The sequence below is a fragment of the Lactuca serriola genome, chromosome 2 (assembly GCF_051521515.1).
Source record: "Lactuca serriola cultivar US96UC23 chromosome 2, Lser_US96UC23_V15, whole genome shotgun sequence".
In the NCBI taxonomy this organism is placed as follows: domain Eukaryota; kingdom Viridiplantae; phylum Streptophyta; class Magnoliopsida; order Asterales; family Asteraceae; genus Lactuca; species Lactuca serriola.
In genome coordinates, this window is record NC_136409.1 from 5,555,177 (window position 1) to 5,579,614 (window position 24,438).

The window sequence follows — 24,438 nt, forward strand, 5'->3', positions numbered from 1 at the left end:
TGCATGTTTTCCACGCTTTTGGAGATGCTCACACCACTATCCCAGGGGAGTCTGTTCCTTTTTCTCCCTTTTTCTTAATTTTGATTTATTTTTTTTGCATACAATGAGGGCATTGTATGAAACAAGTGTGGGGTAGGGGTAGAAAAAGTAAATTACTAGAAAATTTGGAAGTTTTAAATTTTTAATAATTAAATCTAGTAATAATAATTTGAACTATAGCTGTTAGTGTTATATGGGATGATCCTATAAGAGCTCAAATGTTTAGTTGAGCCAATACATGTTATAGTGCATTTGTGGTCTCCCTTATTTTAGTGAAATCATGGAATAAAAACATAATCCCGCTTAGTTTGAGGGATGCGATATGTTTAGCAGCCTAAACCAGAAATGTATCCAGGAAAATTATTATCTTTAACCAATAAAGGTTGAAGTTGAGCGCCCCTGCTTAAGCATGTAGGGTTTTGAGTGGAAAAAGTGAGTTACATGTTAAAAAAAAAAGAAAAAAAAAGAGAGAATTACAAGAAAAAGTTGAAGAATTTCTGGAGCATCAAAGTCAGAGTATGAAGATCAAAGATAAATAAATTCTGAAGAAGTTCAAAAGTTGAAGATACCCAAAAATCAAAGATCAAATATCAAAGAAGTAAAGAATTTCAAAAGAATTCCATAGTGGTATCATAAATTGTAATTGTCTAGATTATGTATGCTTGGGTTGCTCAACCAAAAATACCTTGAGGTTAGGAGGTTTTCTGCGGATGGATTCGAAGGGATGCATAAAATAAGCATTGTTGGGAAGAAGTGGGCGAGTGTTTATGAAGATTGTGAGTATTTAAAGTATGGGAGGTACTTTAGGAAAAACTTGGACATAAATGAATGCGTTGAGGTCTTGGCATAATGGCTGAGCTGGAATTGGATTGTTCTATGAAATGCTAGTGATGAAAGTTGGAGTTTAAATAAGTAGATTTGCTTGAGGGCAAGCAAGGCCCAAGTGTGGGGTATTTTGATATTTCCATATTTATACCTATTTTTTAGGCAATATTTATTGACATTTTTATTAATAAGTTGGTAATATGTTTAGAATAATGGTACTTATGAGTTTAAATTGTTACTTGCAACCAATTAGAAGTATTTTCGATGAAAGGGACCAGATTTGACAATTCATGGAACAATGGAGGCTTGGAGTGCAAAAGATAAAGAAAGCCATGGAATTCGCTAAAACCACGACGTTACAGAGTAAACCATGACGTGGCATGAGTATTCTAGAAGACAAGATTACGTAAAGAAGGAGTCCTTGCCCGATACGGAATACTTAAAACCACGACGTGGTAGAGATAACCACGACGTGGCACGGGATTTTTCAGAATATATATATACTCTTGAACCCTACGACTTGGAGGACTTTGGTGGCTGAGAGGGGTTATTGGAGACGAAAATTCAGAGGAGAAGAAGACCCGGAAGCTGGTTTCAACACCAAGGAAGTGGAAGTACATAAATTGATTCATAGTTTGGTACACTTTAACATGTTTTGGATTATAGCATTCGTTTGCTTAACTGTTAATATGTCCAGCTAAATCTAGTTGCTTATGTTAGCTAGATGAAGCTGGAACTCATGGTTTCAATGTATTAGACTTAACTTTACTTGTTGGTGATATGCTTGTGTTGATTGATTTTACCTAGCATGCTTCAATTAGTTATTTGATTGCTTTGAATTCTTGTTCTGTGTACTTAGTGAACACAATTCTGCATGAGCTTGAATACCTAATAATATAGTGAACACTAGTTATTGGAGCTAAGATCAAACCAATCTTAGATTAGTAATTGAATAATTAAATTAAGTTGTGTTAGAGAACTCATATTAAGACTGTAATTGTGTTTAGATTAATCAATCTTTCATGGCTCCAATCTTATCTAATAATTGATTCTGTGTTAACTATTTTATGAACATAAATAGATTTACATGAATTGATTAATAATTAGTAGATATAGAACTAAATTGCTAATACTTTCTTAATTGGTCACCAACAGTAATAGTTATAGCTAATGTATAACCATTGAGTGAAAGTGGATTCGAACTAACAGAAGTATTTTGTTTATTGATTGAGTTTTTGTTAAAGAATTAACTTTATCTAAACTTGCAAAATTAGATAAAAACCCCTTCTTAGTTTATGAATAATTAGATTAATTTAGTAGTAAATAGATTAATTAATAACACTGTTCCCTGTGATCGACACCCGACTTACCTAAACTATACTGTAATCTGACTAGATACACTGCCTATAATTGTAGAGTTAGTCTAAGTTTGTTAGGTTATAAATATTAAAATTAGTGGGTACTTCCGTGCACATCACCCATCGTCTTTGTCTCATGTTGAGTTCCTTTTGATTTAAGATTTGTTGAAGGCTCTTATGATCGGTAAAGATCGTGCATTTCGTGTCATAGACATAGTGTCTCCAAATCTTTAAGGCGAAAACGACTGCTCCCAGTTCGAGGTTGTGTGTAGTGTAGTTGACCTCGTGCGTCTTGATTTGTCTCGAGGCGTAGGCGATGACCTTTCCTTGTTGCATTAGAACACATCCAAGACCTTGATCAGATGCATCACAGTAGACCACGAAGTCTTCCGTTCCTTCTGGCAAGGACAATACAGGCGCGCTGCATAGTACCTGCTTCAGTGTTTGGAATGCAGCGTCTTGTTTTTCCTCCCAATTGAAAGTTACACCCTTCTGGATGAAGTTGGTAAGTGGTTCAGCAATCTTTGAGAAGTTTTGTATAAATCTTCGATAATAGCCAGCAAGGCCCAAGAATTGTTGGATTTCCGTTGGGGTTCTTGGAGCTGACCAGTTCTCGATTGCCTAGATTTTGGAATGGTCCACGTGTATCCCGTCTTTGCTAACCACGTGACCTAGGAAATCTACTTTCCGAATCCAAAATTCTCACTTTGAGAATTTTGCGTATAGCTTCTCTTTTCTTAAAGTTTCCAAGATTCGTCGGAGGTGTTGACCATGTTCCTATTTACTCTTTGAATAAATGAGTATATCGTCTATGAACACGATCACAAATTTGTCCAGTAATGAATGACACAATCGGTTCATTAAGTCCATGAACACCGCCGGGGCATTTGTTAATCCAAATGGCATTATTACAAACTCGTAGTGACCATAACGAGTTCGAAAGGCTGTATTGGGAACATCTCCTTCCAAGACTCGTAGCTGATGATACTCGGATCTCAAATCGATCTTTGAGAAATAACTCGCTCCTTGGAGTTGGTCGAACAAGTCGTCAATGCGTGGTAGGGGATATCGGTTCTTGATAGTGAGCTTGTTGAGTTCCCGGTAATCGATACACATGCTGAAAGATCCATCCTTCTTCTTTACGAACAGGACTGGTGCTCCCCAAGGTGAGAAGCTTGGTCTGATGAATCCTTTGTTGCGTAGTTCATTTAACTGGCTGGATAATTCTTGCATCTCAGTTGGCGCTAGACGATATGGAGACTTAGCTACTGGGGTAGCTCCGGGAATTAAGTTGATTCTGAACTCAACTTGTCGTTCTGGTGGGACTCTAGAGAGATCTTCAAGGAAGACATCGGGAAAATCGCAGACCTCTGGAATGTCTTTGAGGTCTTTCTCTTATTTTTCCTTATCTACTACGTGGGCTAAGAAGGCATGGTACTCCTTACGCAAGTATTTTTGGGCTTTGACACAAGAGATGATTTGTAAATTGGTACCGAGTTTGAACATTTTATTTTCGACAGTAATTTCATTATATTAAAAGGGGTTACAATTCTTGACTTTTTAGGTCATTACATTGATTCAAAATATCAGGTTGTCACATCAGGTGTTGCGCGGACCTCCTCCGTTGTCAGCTAAAAGGCTTTCCTACAAACCCTCAGTGTCTCGGCCTTTGCTGACTGACTCTCAGTAGCACACACATAAGTAGGTGCAGATCCCTGGGCTGATCCATACACGAGCTGAGGGCACTCGGCCTTCTTGTGGCCGGTCTAGTTGCAATGAAAGCAAACCGAGAACCCCTTGGGGCAATCCTTCGCCAGGTGCCCCTCTTTGCCACATTTGTAGAAAATCCCCAAATAGCATGAACCCTCGTGACTCTTGCCGCACTTGCCACAAGTGTGGCCCTTCTGTCCCCTAGCTCTGGTATCAGTGGGCTTAGCCCGCTTCGTCGCTGGCTACGATGGTACTAGTCTCCGGTCCCTACCCCGGGACTCCTCATCCTCCCTGGTCTGCAGCTCAAGCTCAATCTCCCTCCTCCTGGCATTGGCCTGAAGCTCATGCAATGTCCTGTACGACGAGTTCACCACGAACTCTCGTATATCCCTCCTCAGTATGCTCATATATCGGCTCATACGTGCCTGCTTAGTGGACACGTGCTCAGGGCAAAACATCTCCCTCAAATGGAACATCCTCGAAATCTCATCCACTGACTCTTTCTTTTGCTTGAGAGACAGAAACTCCTGTTCCAAACGTTCCCTCTCTACCAGGGGAACATACTCGTCTCGGAACATCTGAATAAACCTATCCCATGTCACCACAGCATGACCTGTAGAGGTGAAACCGACTGTCATAAACTTCCACCAGTCCTTTGCTCCCAAGCGAAGCTGGTTCAGCGCAAACTGAACTCTCAGGTGATTTGGGCATGAACATGTGTAAAAACACCCCTCGATATCATAGATCCATCTCATCGCAACAATTAGATCTTGTGTCCCATAAAACTATGGTGGCTTCATGTTGCTAAACTCCCGGAACAACAACGAGTCACCTCCCTGAGGCTTAGCAGCGGCGACGACTACCGTGGCGGCAACAACTACAGCCTCAGTGACAACAGCGTATCGCTCATCAAAAGTCTCAATCAGGGTGGTCTTAATAGACTCAAACATCTCTGGAATCTCCGCTCGGATAGTTGCGGCCAACTCCTCGTGAATCATCCTCTGTATCTCCTCATCACTAGCCCCACTGCCTCCACGGTTGTGGCGTGTACTCATCATGATGTATCTGAAACACAACACAAAATAATCAGAGACTCGCTCGAGTATACTAACACTCGATCACTTGCCCATACTTTTTCCTTAGTATCCTAAGGATTCTTACTTGGATTGCTCACCGATCCGGTGCTTCTAGTAGTACGTGCCCAATACTACCTTCCACACCGCATCTGTATTCACCCCAAGTCCTCCTCCTCGGATCCCAGTTGCAAGTACTCTATACCTCACTAAACACAAGCTACTCTCACAATAGATCTCTCATAAGGTTGTTCCTGCTAAATACTCATTCTCAACTCATACTCAAGGCAAATTACCAATAGCTGAAATCCCTAGGCTAAGGCATAACAAATCAGGCCACCCTAGTCCTAATATATGAAATACCTAGCTTACTCTCTAGCATGCATAATAAATCATAATATATCATAAATATCTTATAACACAAAAGTAAGGGTGTTTTGGGAAATCACTGCTCGGGCTCTGGCTGATTGTACACACTGCTCCAACTCGTTTGCTCTCAAACTCTTTCTCATTTTTAGAAAAATTTATCTCTTTTGAAAATCTTTCTCAAATCCTCAGTTTAAGTCCAAACACACCCGGAGGTACATCCGAATCCCTCAAACCAAGGCTCTGATACCAACTTGTAACGACGTAATTTTTCAAACAAAAATTTCATTTCCAAAGCATAATAAAACTCATTTTTCAATCTCAAAATCACAAGTGTCTAAAATGTCAACAATCCACAATGTAAATCACAATCCCAGAATCATAAAATTGTCTCTCGCCAGTGTGTAATATCATGTCGGTGCCTTCCCGCGATCCTCGAAACTACCTGAAACTCATAACACGGTAAGCACAAAGCTTACTGAGTTCCCCAAAATACCATACACAACTCGTTAGCCACTCGAGGCTCAAACTCAATAAGATCCTCCGGTCAATGTGTCTCAATGGGGCCCTTCGGTCCCACAACTCAGTTAGACCCACTGGTCCCTCAACTCAACAACTCAATAGATTACACATTATGCATATCTCAAACAAATAGATGGATATCTCAATAGACAGATAAGCACATAAGACATCTCAGTCACACGAAAATACCACTCATGGTAAAGTATAGTGAGAAGACTCACCTCGTAAGCTAGCAAGTGAAAATCTCGTATTCGGAAATCTCGAACTCTAACCACCAGTCTAGCCTCCGCCTAACACATATAATAATTATCCCTAATTAATAATGGCCCTCAAGAAGCTAGACTAACCCTTCTACAAACTCATAGAAGGGTAAAAGACTATTTTACCCCTCCATAGGCTTAATAGTCCACATTTTGACCAAACCCTAAAAGTCAACAAAAGTCAACGGCAGGGAGTACGCTACGCGTACTCCATCTCTACATTGGGCATACTCGGCTGCCAAGCAGGCATCGGGGAAGTGCGACCCTACGCTATGCGTACTGGAAGTTACGCCCGATGTACTCTCTAGTTTCCTCTTTCTCACTCATTTGGTCTTAAACAGTTAAGACCTTGGCTCATATCGTAGATCCAAACTCTCTAATAGTTCTTAACCCATAAAGTCCGTGACTTTAAGCTTTTGCAAGGCTGAAATGGTCAGCTACCCTCAAAACATACACTCTTTAGTCACAAGGAGCTCATAACTCATGCATGGAGTGATTCTAATGTCCAAGATTGTATTTTTATGACATTACACCACTCATATATCCAGGGGGTCCTAGTCTCTGGAGTTCAAGATCTCATCAAGTCTCCACCTTCTTGGGACAAAACCCTAAAACGCTCTATTAGGATGCTCATAACAAAAGAGAGGTAAAGTTTAAAGCTTTATACCTCTATAAGAAGCTCCCAACTCAGATAAGCTCGGATCTAGAAGCTTGGATTCCCACTCCTTCTTCTTCAAGGATTTCTCTTGTCTTCAAGAACACACAAGAACTCTCAAAGGCTCATAAATACACTCACAAGCTCCAAAACGAGGGTTAGGGCACACTTAGGGTTTGTTGTCTGAGAATGGTGGCCAGAAATGAGGCCATCATATCCTTTAAATAGGGGACTTACCCTAGATTAGGGTTTTCATTTTGGGCCTAGTACGCCTAGTGTACCCACGGGTACGCCCAGCGTACTAGGTGGTCTCCGCGTCACTTGCACACTGACGAGTATGCTAAGCGTACACCTCAGGTACGCCCCGCGTACTCGTTTTTCACCCTTTTTATAATAAGGGCCAATATAGACAATATCTCAAAAGATCAAGGTTCATAAGGTATACTTGGACTTGGGATGTTACATCATGTATCCATGAAGGTGGTGGAAACTAGAGAAATGCAAGGGCACTATAAGTTGAGGAGGAAATCATCAAGTTTACAAGAACGTTGGTGCAACAAAATCAAAGAAGTGAACAAAATCATAAAAGTGAAATGGATATTGATGTAGAAGCATGTATAGATAAATTTGGCAAAAGTGGGATTTTTTTTGGGGGGGGGGGGGGGGGAGAAGATGAAAGACACAAGATTGCTCTTAGGAAATTTTTGATTGGTTTTGAGCACAACAAACAATCCCTATGTGTGCATACAACCCTAATTGTTGGATCTACGTTTTCTCTATCAGACATACAAGCATTGAACACAAAAACTAGAAACCCTAGCATGCTTCTAATTTTTTTGAAATTGACAAAACAAAGATTAGAATACATACCTTTCTTGTTATATTGTAATAACAATGAAATCCTTGAAGATCTTGAACTTTGAGAACAAGTGTCATAAGTGTAACACCTCTAATGGGACACAAACAAACCAAATAAAAGGATGATTATGAGAGGAGGAGAGAGGAGGTAAATTTCGTTTTTTCTTCTAAGGAATCATGGCCGAAATTATGAGGGTTAGGGACCCTTATATAGTACACCAAGCAGTCCATGGATAAACCTTATCTGATTAAAATATTAATATTTTAAACTTGGTTATTATCCATCTCTTTGTTTATCCTTATGAGATAATTCTAGAAATCCTAGAATTCTAGAATTCTCCCATTTAAACCATCCACCCTTCCTCTAGGAAGGTTCTGGACCATTTTGCTCAACTATTGAACAGTTACACTTTAGTCATTGCACTTTCAATTAATTCCTTTAATCTGAAAATTAATTCCAAATTAATTTCTGATTAAATATTAATTAATAATATAACTTCTAATTAATATATTATTTCCCTAATATATTAATAAATCATTTATTTCAATTTATTAATCAAATTAATAAATTCTTCCTCTTCCTCAATTAATCATCCTGTCAAGTTGCTAGTATGAAGCCAACCCAAAAAGGACTGTGCTACTATCAATTCAAGTACATACTAATTATAGTTATGAGCTTAGACAACTAATCCAACAAGTTTGGCTACAACTTACGCCTACTACTTGTGAGTCATGGGTGATGAGTAAGGGAAAGAAGTTTGGTTACCTTTGACGCCTTTTTAGATGTTACGTTTGATCACTTTACTAGTTCTTTGTTGCATAACTTTTGAAAATTATGTTTGATGACTTTTTGGATGACTTTTGTTATGTTACGTTTATTGAATTTTATATGCATGAGTTTTGTTATTGGATATATTAATCATGCATGAATTTTGTTATTGGATAAATTTTGGTGCATGACTTTTATTATTGGATAAATTTTGGTTGTTATTTATTTCACATTTGACATGCTATACGTAATTGTTTTTTATAGGTCAAGTATGATTTCGAATGGTGAAGCTTTAGCTTTTCTTTTACTTGTGTGGTATTAGTTGATGTTAAATCGGGCAAGGCTAAACAAAATTCATAGAATAAGAGATAACGATTCGAGTGGGTACACATATACACAAGATTTGATACACGGATGCCCTATACAATGTTATAATATGATGCATCTTACATAAGAGGCATTTGTATTATTATACAATCACTTTAAGCAAAGAAGTTGGTTGCAAGCTAGTAGGACAATAAGAATTGAAGATAAGATGACTATGTTTTTACATGTTATAGGATATAATGAACATTTTCTAGCAGTTAATGGAAGATTTCATCACTCCACACAAACCATTCATCAATGTTTTCACGAGGTCCTAACTGCAATGATATGTTTTGCGAAAGAAATTATAGTACCAGAAACTCCTAGTCCAAAAATACATTTCTCAGAACGACATAGACGGTTAAAAGCCATATTTTCTAGAGCAATATGTGCACTAGATGGAACTCTTGTACATTCACTTGTGTCCGTTGATCAACAAACGCGATATAGGGGAAGAAGAAAAGGTGAATGTTATCAAAATATATTAGTAATTTTTGATTTTGATATGATATTCACCTTTGTATGGGTTGGATGGGATGTCATAGCACATGATTGAAGAGTTTTGATATGATATTCACCTTTCCCGGTCCTAAGCCCTATTTAAAGGACCTTATGGCCCTTCATTGCGGCTATCTTCGACCTTGAGAACACCAAAGCACCTGTCAACCCTTGTGAGTGAGATAAGAGGCCATTATTCATCATTTTTGTGTGTATTTGCAAGAAAGGAAGAGGAAGGCCAAACTAAGAGGGTTGGGGAGCTTGGATCTACTCCCATTTTGGCAGAAGAAGCTATTTGTGGTAACATTCAGAGCTTATTCTCGTGTTTTTCCTAATATGGTCAAATCTAGGGTTTCTTCATGCCTTGTTTGCCTTGTATTTGGAGTGTGAGAGGTCCCGTGGGGAAATGGTACCTAGATCTGGACCTTAGTAGGTCCATAGAGTCCCAAATGCCATGCTTTATGCCTTTCCTTTTGAGTTGGAGACTTAGGTTACCATTTTAGAGGTCATTTCTTCAAAAGAAGCCTTGTAGGCGTTGCATGGTAGCCAAGATTGTGACTTTACATGATGAATGTGCTTGGGAAGGCCAGATCTATGAGTTGTTGGAGCGGATCTGACCTCAGAAGCGAGATTGAGTTGATGCATGGCATGGACTCGCCGAGTCCGAAGAACAGACTCAGCGAGTAGCTTGAAGATTGTCCTTAACCACTCAGCGAGTGGTCTTGCCGAGTTAAGGGTTGACTCAGTGAGTCAGGGAGAGTTAGAGAGGGTTGACAGGTGGACTGAGTCAAGCTGGAACTCGCCGAGTTGCTCTTAAGACTCGGCGAGTTGAGTCATGGTGGCCCCGCGATTCATGCCAGGTGGGAATCGTCGAGTTGGGGGTGTACTCGACGTGTCAGGAGAGGATCCTAGGGAGTCAGTGAACACGTATAGACTCGCCGAGTCGCCCTAGTGCACTCGCCGAGTCCGGTCAAAGTTGACCGTTGACTGTTGACCAGTGTTGACTTGATAGGGGCAGTCAACCTCAGTGGTAAAAGTGTTAATTAGAGATATATGATGTTATAGGAGGATTATAGCTCGGAGGATCGAGCACGAGTGATTTCCGGGATTCGCGAGTTATCGAGATATACGAGGTGAGTCTTCTCACTATACTTTACCTTGAGTAGGTAACCAGAGTTACGTGATAGAGTGTTTGTATGCTATATGTATGTTATGTGTTGTACTACATTATTTCTATGTGATTTATGTTGTGCATGTTTATAGAGTTGGAACTGGAAGGTTCCCAGAGTTAGAACCAGTGGGTTCACAGAGTAGGGTCTATGGACCCACAGAGTTATAGCCTCGAGTGGCTAATATGTGTTATGTGTGGTATTTTGGGGAACTCACTAAGCTTTGTGCTTACAGTGTTAGTGTTGTTTGTTTCAGGTACTAGTGATGACCGTGGGAAGGCGTCGGCTTGATCTGTACACACGCATGAGATTTTTATGATATGTGATCTTGGGATTTTGTATGATATGGATTGGAGTTTTAAACTTGATGTTTTATGAAAATTAAATGAAAATGTTTTTTTTTTATTATGCGAAAAATTATTTTGAAATTTACGGTGTTACAATTTGGTATCAAAGCCTTGGTTTGAGGGATTCGAGTACACCTTCGGGCGTATTTGAACTCAAACTGAGGATTTGAGAAGTATTTTCAAAAAGAGTAAAAGATTTTGGAAAAACGTAGAGCAGAGTGTGTGTACGATCGGTCCGCGCCCGAACGGTGATTTCCCAAAATAGCCTCATGATATGTGATATTGATATTGATATGATGTATTCGCATGCTAGAGTAGGCTAGGTATTCCTATTAGGACTAGAGTGGCCTGATTTGTGATGCCTTAGCCTAGGAAGAGGTGAGCTGCTATGAGATGCTTGAGAGTGAGTAGGTAGTAGCGAGGGGCTTATGAGAGATCTATTAGAGAGTGGCCTATGCATGATAGAGTACTTGGAATTTGGGATCCGAAGAGGAGGACTTGGGGTGTATTCTGATACGGTGCGGACAATAGTATTGGGCCCGTACTACTAAAAGCACCGGAGCGGTGTACAGCCCAAGTAAGAATCTTTGGAATACCAAGGATCAAGGAGGGATGAGTTGTCGAGTGTGAGTATGCTCGAATGGAATCTAATTTATCGTATGTTGTATTTCAGAGGTAGATCATGGTGAGGACACGTTTGATGCCTGAGAGCAGTGATACCAGTGATGAGGAGATCCACCGGATCATCCACGAGGAGGTGGCTGCGGCCATCAGGGCAAAGATACCAGAGATGTTCGGGTCTATTAAGACCACGCTGATTGAGACCTTTGACGAGCGTTATGCCGCTTTTTCTGAGGTTGTTGTTGTAGCGGCCACCGCAGCTATTGCTGCCGCGAGGCCGCAAGATGGTGATGTGTTGCTGTTCCGGGAGTTCAGCAACACAAAACCACCAGAGTTTGATGGGACCCAGGACCAGGTGGCAGCTATGAGGTGGATTTCTGACATAGAGGGGTGTTTCTTCACTTGCTCATCTCCTGAGCATTTGAAGGTTCGGTTCGCACTAAACCAGCTTCGCTTGGGAGCGAAGGACTGGTGGAAGTTTGTGACGGCGCACTTTATGCCTGCTGAGCTTGTGGCAGTGACCTGGGAGAGGTTCACTGCCATGTTCCAAGATGAGTACGTTCCCCAGGTGGAGAGGGAGCGTTTGGCCCAGGAGTTTTTGACCCTCAAGCAGGGTACTGAGTCGGTTACAGCAATTACCAGGATGTTCCATGAGAGGTCGATGTTCTGCCCTAAGCACGTGTCCACCGAGCAGGCATGTATGAGCCGATATCTGAGTATCTTGAGGCGAGTCATTCGGGAGTTTGCGGTGAACTCCTCGTACCGGACATTTGCTGAGCTTCAGGCAAATGCCCGGAAGAGGGAGATTGAGCTAGAGACTCAGGCCACGGAGGAGGCAGAGTCTCAGGGGAGGGATCGGCGACCGGCATAGTCTCAGCCGGCAGCCAAGCGAGCCATGGCCGCTGATCCCAAACCAGGGAGCCAGAAGGGCCGTACTTGTGGGAAGTGTGGCAAGGGTCATGATGGAGTCTGTAGAGCGGGATCTTGCCACAAGTGTAGCAAGGAGGGGCACATGGCCAAGGACTGCCCCAAGGGGTTTGCGGTGTGTTTTCACTGCAATCAAACCGGACACCGGAAGGCAGAGTGTCCGCAGTTGCGAGGATCATCTCAGGGATCTGCCCCTGCCGCCATTAGAGCTACAGAGAGTCGGCCAGTGAAGGCCGAGGCACCGAGGGCACGAGGGAGAGCTTTTCAGCTGACCGCGGAGGAGGTCCGCGCAGCGCCCGATGTCGTGCTGGTATGTATTCTTTCATATATTTATTTTGATGTTGAGATATTATGCTTATATTATGTTGTGCGTAGGTACTTTTCTTGTGAATTTTGTACCTGCCTTGGTGTTATTTGACTCGGGTGCGAGTCGGTCTTTTGTATCTTTGGCCTTTAGTTAGCATATTAGTGTTAGTCGTGAGGTGTTGAGTCAGCCTCTGAGAGTGTCCATAGCTAATGAGAGGGTGATATATGCCACGGAGGTTCTCCGAGGGTGCATAGTCGAGATTTTCGGTGTTGAGTTCCCGATTGATCTGGTTCCTATTGCGATGGGTGATGTCTGTGTCATTGTGGGCATGGACTGGTTGAGCAGATTCGGTGCGGTTATCGACTGCGAGCGACAGCTGGTGACCATACGAGACCCTAGTGGGGGAGTTCTTTCGGTGTACGGTGAGGGTACACGTTCAGGATCAGCGTTTTGTTCGGCCGCTAGGGCGAGGCAATGTCTACAGCAAGGCTGTAAGGGTTTTGTGGCATATGTGATGGATATGCGGGTGGATTCCGAGAGGCCGAGTTCAGTTGAGGAGGTTTCGATGGTGCGTGAGTTCCCGGATGTATTTCCCGAGGAGTTGCCGGGTGTGCCTCCTGTGAGGCAAGTAGAGTTCAGTATTGATTTGGTTCCGGGGGCCACGCCTATCGCTAAGGTGCCTTATCGTCTTGCACCTCCAGAGATGCAAGAGTTATCCTCGCAGCTTCAGGAGCTGCTGGGAAAGGGGTTTATTCGGCCGAGCAGCTCGCCGAGGGGAGCGCCTATCCTGTTCGTCAAGAAGAAGGATGGTTCACACCGGATGTGCATTGATTACCGGGAGTTGAACAAGCTGACGGTCAAGAACCGTTACCCGTTGCCGAGGATCGACGATTTGTTCGATCAGTTACAGGGAGCATCTTGGTTCTCCAAGATCAACTTGAGGTCTGGATATCATCAGGTGAGGGTGCGGGATGAGGACGTCCAGAAGACAGCGTTCAGGACGCGTTATGGGCATTACGAGTTTGTGGTGATGCCTTTCGGGCTCACCAATGCCCCGACAGTGTTCATGGATCTCATGAACCGAGTGTGTAGGCCGATGCTGGATCGGTCGGTGATGGTGTTTATCGACGACATTCTGGTATATTCGAGATCTAGAGAGCAGCATAAGGAGCATTTGAGAGAGGTTCTCGGAGTTCTGAGATCGGAGAGGCTTTATGCAAAATTCTCCAAGTGTGATTTCTGGTTACGGGAGGTCCAGTTCTTAGGACATCTCGTTAACCAGGAAGGGATATTGGTCGATCCGGCCAAGGTTGAGGCGGTGATGAGTTGGGAGGTGCCGAGGTCACCCTCCGAGATCAGGAGTTTCCTAGGGTTGGCAGGGTATTATCGGAGGTTTATCAAAGATTTCTCTAAGATCGCAGTGCCACTCACCAGATTGACCCGGAAGGGTGTTGCTTTTTCATGGGGCCCCGAGCAGCAGGCCTCCTTTGAGACACTTCGCTAAAGGTTGTGCCAAGCCCCGGTGTTAGCCCTCCCGGAAGGGATGGAGGACTTTGTGGTATACTGTGATGCATCGATTTTTGGGTTGGGAGCGGTGCTGATGCAGAGAGGGCATGTGATAGCATATGCATCGAGGCAGCTGAAGCCTCATGAGACGAGATATCCCACCCATGATCTAGAGTTGGGGGCAGTGGTGTTCGCCCTCAAGATTTGGCGTCACTACTTGTATGGGGTTCGGAGTACAATATACACGGACCATAAGAGCTTGAAGTATTTGATGGATCAGCCCAACCTGAATATGCGTCAGAGAAGGTGGTTGGATGTGGTCAAGGATTATGATTGTGAGATCCTGTACCACCCAGGCAAGGCTAATGTGGTAGCCGATGCATTGAGCCGCAGGGCGGAGAGCACCTCGCTGCGGGATGTATGTTTGAGATTGACCGTGATAGCTCTAGTGTTGGACGCCATTCGTGGGGTACAGGCCGAGGCTGTGCAACCTGAGATACAGAAGAGGGAACGAGTTGTTGGTTTGGTTTCAGAGTTCGTTACCGATGGTCAGGGGCTTATGTCATTTTAGGGGCGAATCTGGGTGCCGTTTGTCGGAGGAACGCATACCATTTTGATGGAGGAGACTCATCGGTCGAAATTTTCGATCCATCCGGGGGCCACTAAGATGTATTTGGATCTGAGAAAGGAGTATTGGTGGCCCTGTATGAAGAGGTATGTCGTGTGGTTTGTTGAGAGGTGCTTGACCTGCCGTAGGGTTAAGGCCGAGCACCAGAGGCCGCATGGTAAGTTGCAGCCATTGGAGGTTCCCGAATGGAAGTGGGAACAGATCACCATGGATTTCATCACCAAATTGTCGAGGACTGCCAGAGGAGTTGATGCGATTTGGGTGATTGTGGACAGGTTGACGAAGAGCGCTCACTTCCTTGCAATCAGCGAGAGTTCTTCAACAGAGAAATTGGCGGAGGTGTATGTGAGGGAAGTGGTATCTCAGCATGGGGTGCCGATCTCGATTGTTTCAGACCGTGATGTGCGCTTCACTTCCAGATTCTGGAAGAAGTTTCATGAGGAGTTGGGTACTAGACTGCATTTTAGTACCGCATATCATCCCCCAGACAGACGGTCAGAGTGGGCGGACGATTCAGACGCTCGAGGACATGCTCCGGGCATGTGTGTTGGATTTCGGGGGTAGTTGGGATGCATATTTGCCCTTGGCAGAGTTTTCCTACAACAACAGCCATCATTCGAGCATTGGTATGCCCCTTTGAGCTGTTGTAAGGGAGAAGGTGTCGGACCCCCATTTGTTGGGGAGAAGTTGGACAGCGAGTTATGGGCAGTACAGAGATCATGCTTCAGACGTCAGAGCAGATCTAGCAGGTCAGACAGAGGTTGTTGACCGCTCAGAGCCGACAGAAGAGTTACGCAGACAGGCGCCGGTCTGAGCTTGAGTTCCAGGTCGGCGACCTTGTACTCCTGAAGGTCTCTCCTTGGAAAGGAGTGATTCGATTCAGGAAGAGGAGCAAGTTGGGGCCCCGATGTATTGGTCCTTTCCGTGTGATCGCGAGGGTAGGCCGGGTAGCCTATCGTTTGGAATTGCCAGCAGAGTTGGGGCAAATTCACGACACTTTTCATGTGTCGCAGCTGAGGAAGTGTGTAGCCGACGAGTCGGCGGTGGTTCCGTTAGAGGATATTCAGGTGGATGCGAGCCTGAATTATGCTGAGAGACCAGTGGCCATCAAAGATTGGAAAATCAAGGTTATGAGGAACAAGGAGGTACCCCTGGTGTTGGTTCAGTGGCAGCATCAGAAGGGGTCAGAGATGACCTGGGAGCCGGAGCGTGAGATGCGTGAGCAGCATCCGGAGCTATTTGCAGAGCGAGACTTCGAGGGCGAAGTCTAGTTCTAGTGGGGGAGAATTGTAACAGCCCGGATTTCCAGGTATCTTTTATTCATATATTTTTGGTGTCTTGTGAGGGGACTCGGCGAGTTGGAGCTCAAACTCGCCGAGTGGGATCGCGGTTCTGGACGCGGGTTCGCGCCTGGACTCGGCGAGTCCGTGCTGTTTAATGAAACCCTAATTTCCCGGTCCTAAGCCCTATTTAAAGGACCTTATGGCCCTTCATTGCGGCTATCTTCGACCTTGAGAGCACCAGAGCACCTGTGAACCCTTGTGAGTGAGATAAGAGGCCATTATTCATCATTTTTGTGTGTATTTGCAAGAAAGGAAGAGGAAGGCCAAACTAGGAGGGTTGGGGAGCTTGGATCTACTCCCATTTCGGTAGAAGAAGCTATTTGAGGTAACATTCAGAGCTTATTCTCGTGTTTTTCTTGATATGGTCAAATCTAGGGTTTCTTCATGCCTTGTTTGCCTTGTATTTGGAGTGTGAGAGGTCCCATGGGGAAATGGTACCTAGATCTAGACCTTAGTAGGTCCAGAGAGTCCCAAATGCCATGCTTTATGCCTTTCCTTTTGAGTTGGAGACTTAGGTTACCATTTTAGAGGTCATTTCTTCAAAAGAAGCCTTGTAGGCGTTGCATGGTAGCCAAGATTGTGACTTTACGTGATGAATGTGCTTGGGAAGGCCAGATCTATGAGTTGTTGGAGCGGATCTGACCTCAGAAGCGAGATTGAGTTGATGCATGGCATGGACTCGCCGAGTCCGAAGAACAGACTCGACGAGTAGCATGAAGATTGTCCTTAACCACTCAGCGAGTGGTCTTGCCGAGTTAAGGGTTGACTCAGTGAGTCAGGGAGAGTTAGAGAGGGTTGACAGGTGGACTGAGTCAAGCTGGAACTCGCCGAGTTGCTCTTAAGACTCGGCGAGTTGAGTCATGGTGGCCCCGCGATTCATGCCAGGTGGGAATCGTCGAGTTGGGGGTGTACTCGACGTGTCAGGAGAGGATCCTAGGGAGTCAGTGAACACGTATAGACTCGCCGAGTCGCCCTAGTGCACTCGCCGAGTCCGGTCAAAGTTGACCGTTGACTGTTGACCAGAGTTGACCAGTGTTGACTTGATAGGGGCAGTCAACCTCAGTGGTAAAAGTGTTAATTAGAGATATATGATGTTATAGGAGGATTATAGCTCGGAGGATCGAGCACGAGTGATTTCCGGGATTCGCGAGTTATCGAGATATACGAGGTGAGTCTTCTCACTATACTTTACCTTGAGTAGGTAACCAGAGTTACGTGATAGAGTGTTTGTATGCTATATGTATGTTATGTGTTGTACTGCATTATTTCTATGTGATTTATGCTGTGTATGTTTATAGAGTTGGAACCGGAAGGTTCCCAGAGTTAGAACCAGTGGGTTCACAGAGTAGGGTCTACGGACCCACAGAGTTATAGCCTCGAGTGGCTAATATGTGTTATGTGTGGTATTTTGGGGAACTCACTAAGCTTTGTGCTTACAGTGTTAGTGTTGTTTGTTTCAGGTACTAGTGATGACCGTGGGAAGGCGCCGGCTTGATTTGTACACACGCATGAGATTTTTATGATATGTGATCTTGGGATTTTGTATGATATGGATTGGAGTTTTAAACTTGATGTTTTATGAAAATTAAATGAAAATGTTTTTTTTATTATGCGAAAAATTATTTTGAAATTTACGGTGTTACATTGTGCTTACGATTTTGTGGTTTAAACAGTTTCAGGTAATTCCAGTTCCATAGGGAAGGACCCGACTTGACTGCATAACATTTTCCCTGATGATTTTCCGCATGATGATTGTTAATGTACTCTGATTATGATACATTTTTACCATGATGGGTTTTTGGAACAAATACTATGTGATTTGATGAATTAAAGATGCGAATTTTTATGCTGTTTTGGGATGTTACAACTGCCACCACCACCCACCGCCACCGCCACCACTGCCACTGCTAACCAAACAAGATATGGAATTGGATTCAACGTGTTGACTAGTATACTGTTTGCTTAAAACATATAGGGACTTATTTTGAGCTTTGAACATAATTAAGGGACTATTTGTGCAATTAATTTTTAGACGGTAACAGACGAACGTTTTGGAAAAAGGTTTTGGGGTCAAAGAGAAGCAATTGATAATGGATATATTGATGGAGAAGACTCAGATTCTTCACAAAACCCCACATATCCAATCGTCAGAGCAAATCGAATAACCCCTTTCAATTAAATGGTGAATAATTTACAAGTTATCTTACTAAAATGAGAATGAGGGGACCTCTAATTTCACTTTTGCGCCTTTTGGCCGTGATTCCAGCGGCATATGGGAGTCTGCCGGTGCTCCCGCCGCCTTCAACGACGTCCGATTCTACTGTTACGTATCAATTTCATCTTCCGCCGCTGCTTCCGGCCAAGATCAACTCAACACCGTAAGTAGTTCAATTGCTTTTGCTTTTACATGAAGGGATTTAGGATTTTGGGATTAGGGCTTTATCACAGTAGATTGTTAGCAAAATCCATGAATTCGAGATAGCTCATTAATTGATCTTTTTAGTAGAGTGATTTTGTTTGATTGTGTGGAAATCTCCATTACCAATTTTTTCTATTTCATTCAAACTATAAGGTTGTATAGTCGCTGCCTTTTCACACTAGATCTCCCCCACTTGAAAATGATCTATAAGAATTCTATATACCTTTTTCTTTAATTTTATTTTCTGAGATTTAAATAAATTTATATGTCAATCAAACACTTATGATCTTAAAAGAATTTAGCAAACCTTCTGGGGCTTTGTCTATATAATTATGAAAACTAATAAGATTTCCTTGAAGAACCGTAGCTTGTTTTTGAAACTTAGAAATGCTGGAGAAAGCACATGAAGGATTAACTAATTGATCTTTTTTTCAACAGATTATGCATTGTAGGATTTTTTTTGGCATATGTTAACAAATTGCATACATACCTCTATAATGCCATTGAAATATCTTTTATGCCATGTTTTCCATTCAGTAAACAAGATGCTATATTGGTGGCTGCACCAGATGGCACATTATACCAAGTAGATATCAGTTCAGGTAGAATTCTTTGGTCTTTTCCATCTGGAGCACCAATATATGATTCACATCAAGCAGTTAATTTGGAGGATGATGAGCATAATTCCTCTAGGCAGCAGCAGCACAATAAGTTCTATATAGATTGTGGAGATGACTGGCAACTCTATATCCATGCCAAGAACACTAAAGCAGAGGTCAGCAAATATACTCCTGTTAATGTATCTTTGTTTTCAATGTCTGCTATTCATTGTTCTTGCAAATCTTTGGTTTGTTTTATCATTTCTTCAAGAAAGATTGTTAGTTTGCAACATTTGGTGCAACTCGGAGACACAAACATATCCATTTTGTTTATGTTATAGTTCAATAATACGAAATAGGTTGTCTTACAGAAGAAAATGATCTTTTTATGCCATTGAATGCACCATAATCTTACATTTTCTTATGGTACCCAGAAACTTCCATTTGGAGTAGAAGAGTTAATCGGACGTACTCCACATGTTTCAGTTGATGGAGTTCTCTTAGGGTCAAAAAAGACAACTGTATTCCTTGTTGACCCACAAACCGGTAAAATAATTTACACCTTCAAGTCAAACGGAGGTCAAACCCCCGAACAAAATTCCATAATACTAAAGAAAGATGCTAACAAATGGAACGACCCAACCACATTGGACTTTGACCATGTTGACCATGACCAACTTCTCTACATCAAGAGGTTTGACTATGAGCTAAAATATTCGTCATCAACAACCGGAAATGTTTTATGGTATCTCATGTTTGCTGATTTCGAAGCTTCTCAATGTCATGGATCAAATACCTTTTTAGGTGGAATGCAAGATTTTTGTCAGACAAATTATCCGGTTTTTCGTGTTCGTGATCCTCGTGAATTGGAGTCAATTTTCATGGTCAGCAAGCTAGAAATGTCACTTAATGGTGGTCAAACGTTTGCCCTACCTCCTCCTAGTGATGAAATGCCCAAACAAATTGTTCCATATTCGCCCCCTAAGTCTCGACATATTTACGAAATACCCCCTCAAATTCATCATAGTAACAAGACCGAAAATCCGAGTAGAATTCTTGTGAACTTGCATGGGTTTTTGGTTGCTGGGGTTTCGTTCTTGATAGCGTTGATCTTTTATTTATGGAATTTATTGAGGAAAGAGAAGAAAGTGAATGAGGTGGTTAGTGTAATTAAGGTGCAAAATGTAACACCATCCAAAAAGAAAAAAACCCGGAAATCTGGAGGAAATAATCACATAGTTTCCGAACGAAAAATCGGGAAGTTATTGGTTTTCAATAAAGAAATTGGGAAGGGAAGTAATGGAACAGTTGTATTGGAGGGAATTTATGATGGTAGAGCTGTTGCTGTGAAAAGGATTGTGAAAGTGCATCATGATGTGGCATTAAAAGAGATACAAAATCTGATTGTATCTGATCAACATCCTAATATTGTTAGGTGGCATGGGGTTGAGTATGATCAAGATTTTGTTTATATTGCACTTGAACGATGCGTATGTAGTTTGCATGATTTGATATTGTTACATGGTGATTTGAATGTTGAATTGCAATCGACGATGGAAGTATTCAAAGATTTGAAATTATGGAAGCCTAATGGATATCCTTCTCCAGTTTTGCTGAAAGTAATGAGGTTAGACCATGTTTCCTTTTCACCCCTTAGTAGGATAGATAATGTTTAATTATAGCATCTTACTTTCATTTATTTCTATTACAATTTACAACATTGTACTTGCATTTTTTTATTAACATATTATACTTTGAAAATACATGCAATTTTAGCATTGCTTTTTCAAATATTTTTCTTACTAAGATATTGTTTTTTGAAAAATTTCTACCAAATTATAATAGTTAAAGCTGCTTTGTATTTGGATGGTGTTGTTATAGTTGGGTAGTATTTTCAAAGTATAATGTTTCCTAGGAATAAATAAAGGTAGAATGCTATAAATATAATAATCAAATCAATGGAAATTATAGCAATGTTTTTTCATTTTATGTGTTTGTTATAGTATCATACCTTCATTTCTTTTTATTGCAACATTGTATTTCACAAAATCTACCCAATTACAACATTGTATTCTAATTTTTTTTCTTCTTATTAGGAATTTGCACTTTGAAAATTTACTCAATCTTAGAAGTGAAAGTTGCTTTATATTTGGATGACATTCATATAAGTGGGTAGATTTTTCAAAGTACAATGCTGTAATAGGAAGAAATGAAAGTAGAGTTTTATGATAAAGACATACATGACAATACACTGCTATTTCTTGCATTTAACCCAAAATTAATGAGGTAAAATTTGTAAACTGCTATGTCTTGATGCGGGAATTTCTCTATTAAGTAGTTTTTTCTATGAGTATACAAGAACTATTCATATATAGCTTACCTGATTAACCCATGTCTCCATTAAGTAGAAAAGAAACAACTTATTAGGTAGCAATTTCTTTTTTTTTTTGCTGATAAGATGTAACACTACTAGAATTTATTTTTAACTTATAATATCTTTTAACAAATAAAAATTGCAGGGATATAGTTACTGGACTTGCCCATTTACATGAACTTGGAATTATTCACCGGGATTTAAAGCCTCAGAATGTCTTAATACGCAAAGATACTTCCATTAGTGCAAAGGTCTCTGATATGGGCATTAGCAAACGCCTATCTGACAATAAATCTTCTTTAACCAAACCCACAACAGGCAAGTAGTCTTCTTTTTTATATTTTCATTATGATAGAATACTTTACTAATATTTAAATTGGTGCGAAATGAATTAAACAGCAATTTAGTTTCCAATTTGTTTCTTATTATAGCATTACACTTTCAAATTATTCTTTATTAAAGAATTGCACTTAAAAAACATTTACCAATTGTAGCAATGAGATTCAAATTATGATGACATGGCACAAATTAACATTTTGTTTGAGCAACGTCATTGTCCTCATACGTACATGTGATAAAATGCTGACTTTACAAAAAATGTAAAATTTTACTTTTAATAAAAAAATTTCATTATAGATATTTAAAAAAAAAAACTATAGCCAAGATGAGAGAAAGGAAAGTTTTTTATAAAAAGTTATCTGACATGGACAAAATGGAGAGTTTTTTTTTCAAAAAAAAAAAAACATTTGATGTGTTCATATCATTAAAATAGTGAGATCTAAATCATGTATAGATTGGACTTCTAATAAAAAAAATTCTAAATTTGTTGACAAGTCAACAGTATTTTACACGTGTACATCCTATCTATACAATGACATTGCATAAAAACATGTTTCCTTATGCCATCTCATCATAACTATAATCTCATTCATATAATGATTAAATTTTCAAAGTGCATTGCTCTAATAAGGAATCCCTTAAAAGTACAATGCTGTAATAAAGAAAAAAGAAAGTACAATGCCATAATAAGAAACAAATAAAAACCGAAAACTACATTGCTATTTCTTGCACTTATCCCTATTTGAATAACTATAGCGATTTTATTTTATTTTATATAATTTTTTAAATAAATGTTTATAATATTTGCATATAGGTTATGGGAGTTCAGGGTGGCAAGCACCAGAGCAACTTAGGAATGAAAGGCAAACACGTGCTGTGGATTTATTCAGTTTTGGGTGTTTGCTGTTCTTCTGTATTACTGGTGGTAGACACCCGTTTGGTGACATGCTTGAACGCGATATAAACATTGTGAATGATCGAAAAGATCTTTTCTTGGTGGATAACATTCCAGAAGCTTTTCATCTCATCTCCCACCTCCTACATCCGGATCCACAATTCAGGTATACAATATCTAAAATGCTTTCTAACATGATAAAACTGTTTTCATATGAAACACAATAGAGCACAACTTTACTTTCATGATTAATTATATTGATTTAAGTCACTTAACGTTATACTTTCATTTGATCATTTAAAAACCCTTTTTTTTGCAACTTTTATTTTATCAATTTAGCCACTGTAGTGTTATAATGTATAGATCATGAAAATATAATAGTTTATTTGCTAAATTGATAAAATTGTCAAGTATAGTTTTTTTTTTCCAAAACCGTGAAACAGGGAAAGTTGATTATTTTAAGCAGTACAAAATTTAAATACTACAAAAAAATGGGTTTATAAACAGTAAAAAATAATGGTTTAAATTTGAATACTACAAAATAAAAATTAAATAGCTAAATGTGTAAATTACACGAATGGTCCCTATGGTTTGGGGTAATTTGCGTGCTTGGTCCCTAACATATTTTTTTAACTCGGAAGGTCCCTACTATTTGTTTTTGTTACGCGCTTGGTCCTGTCTTGCCTAAAAAGACATTATTTAAATAGGGAAAAATGGTGGGGTAGGTAAGGTAAGGTGAGTTCGGTGGGGTTGGGGGTGTGTTTATTTAAATAAATTAAAAAAATCAAGGGCAAAATAGTCTTTTTAGGTAAGACAGGGGCTAAACACGTAACAAAAACAAACAATAGGGACCTTCCGAGTTAAAAAAAATGAGTTGGGAACCAAACGCACAAATTACCCTAAACCATAGGACCATTCGTGTAATTTACTCTAAAGCTAAATTGATCCGTCATGCTTTTGGTATTTTGTTTTCCTTCAAAACCATATTACCATGAAAAATTAATGTTTTAAACGGTCAGAAAAAGTATAATGGTTTAATTACTATAGAAACTAAGTCAATAAAATAGCAAAATTACGATTTTACCCTTTTGTTTTCGCCTATCCAGACCAAAAGCCGCAGAAGTCTACAACCACCCGCTCTTCTGGGACCCCGAGACCCGTCTCTCCTTCCTCCGAGATGCAAGTGACCGTGTAGAGTTAGAAGACCGTGAAACAAATTCCAATCTTCTAAAATCACTCGAAGCCACGGGCCCACAAGCCTTGGGTGGCAAATGGGACGAAAAACTAGACCACACCCTTCTAACTGACATCGGGCGTTACAGAAAATACAAATATGATAGCGTACGTGATTTATTACGCGTTATAAGAAACAAATTGAATCATTATAGAGAACTCCCGAAAGAATTGCAAAGTGTGTTGGGTGTGGTCCCCACGGGGTTTGAAGGGTATTTTAGTAGTCGGTTTCCGAGGCTTGTTATGGAAGTGTATAAGGTTTTGAAAGAATATTGTGGAGATGAAGAGTTTCTTCATAAGTATTATAGAGAAGGGAAGTTTTAAGTTATATAAAGTGTTTGTTGAATGTTGATGATGGTTTTTTCAAAAAAGAAATGTGACATGGTGTATATATATATATTTTAACTAAAAAAATGGCTTCTGAATTTATTA

General features: G+C 40.8%; 1 protein-coding gene across 1 annotated transcript; it reads left to right on the top strand.

The window, feature by feature from the left end:
* Positions 1–18,219: 18,219 nt before the first annotated feature.
* On the top strand, positions 18,220–24,438 carry LOC145085909 (serine/threonine-protein kinase/endoribonuclease IRE1b-like). Its single transcript, XM_079023596.1, has 6 exons — positions 18,220–18,525; positions 19,104–19,341; positions 19,600–20,792; positions 21,685–21,857; positions 22,693–22,939; positions 23,880–24,438. Exons 1-6 carry the CDS (start codon positions 18,359–18,361, stop codon positions 24,328–24,330), a joined length of 2,469 nt encoding a protein of 822 aa, XP_078879722.1. The 5' UTR covers positions 18,220–18,358; the 3' UTR covers positions 24,331–24,438.

Coding starts and splice junctions, on each gene's coding strand:
- LOC145085909 (XM_079023596.1), top strand. CDS start 18,359: ATGAGAATGAGGGGACCTCTAATTTCACTTTTGCGCCTTTTGGCCGTG. Junction 20,793..21,684: donor GTTTTGCTGAAAGTAATGAG/GTTAGACCATGT, acceptor TAAAAATTGCAG/GGATATAGTTACTGGACTTG. Junction 21,858..22,692: donor TTTAACCAAACCCACAACAG/GCAAGTAGTCTT, acceptor ATTTGCATATAG/GTTATGGGAGTTCAGGGTGG.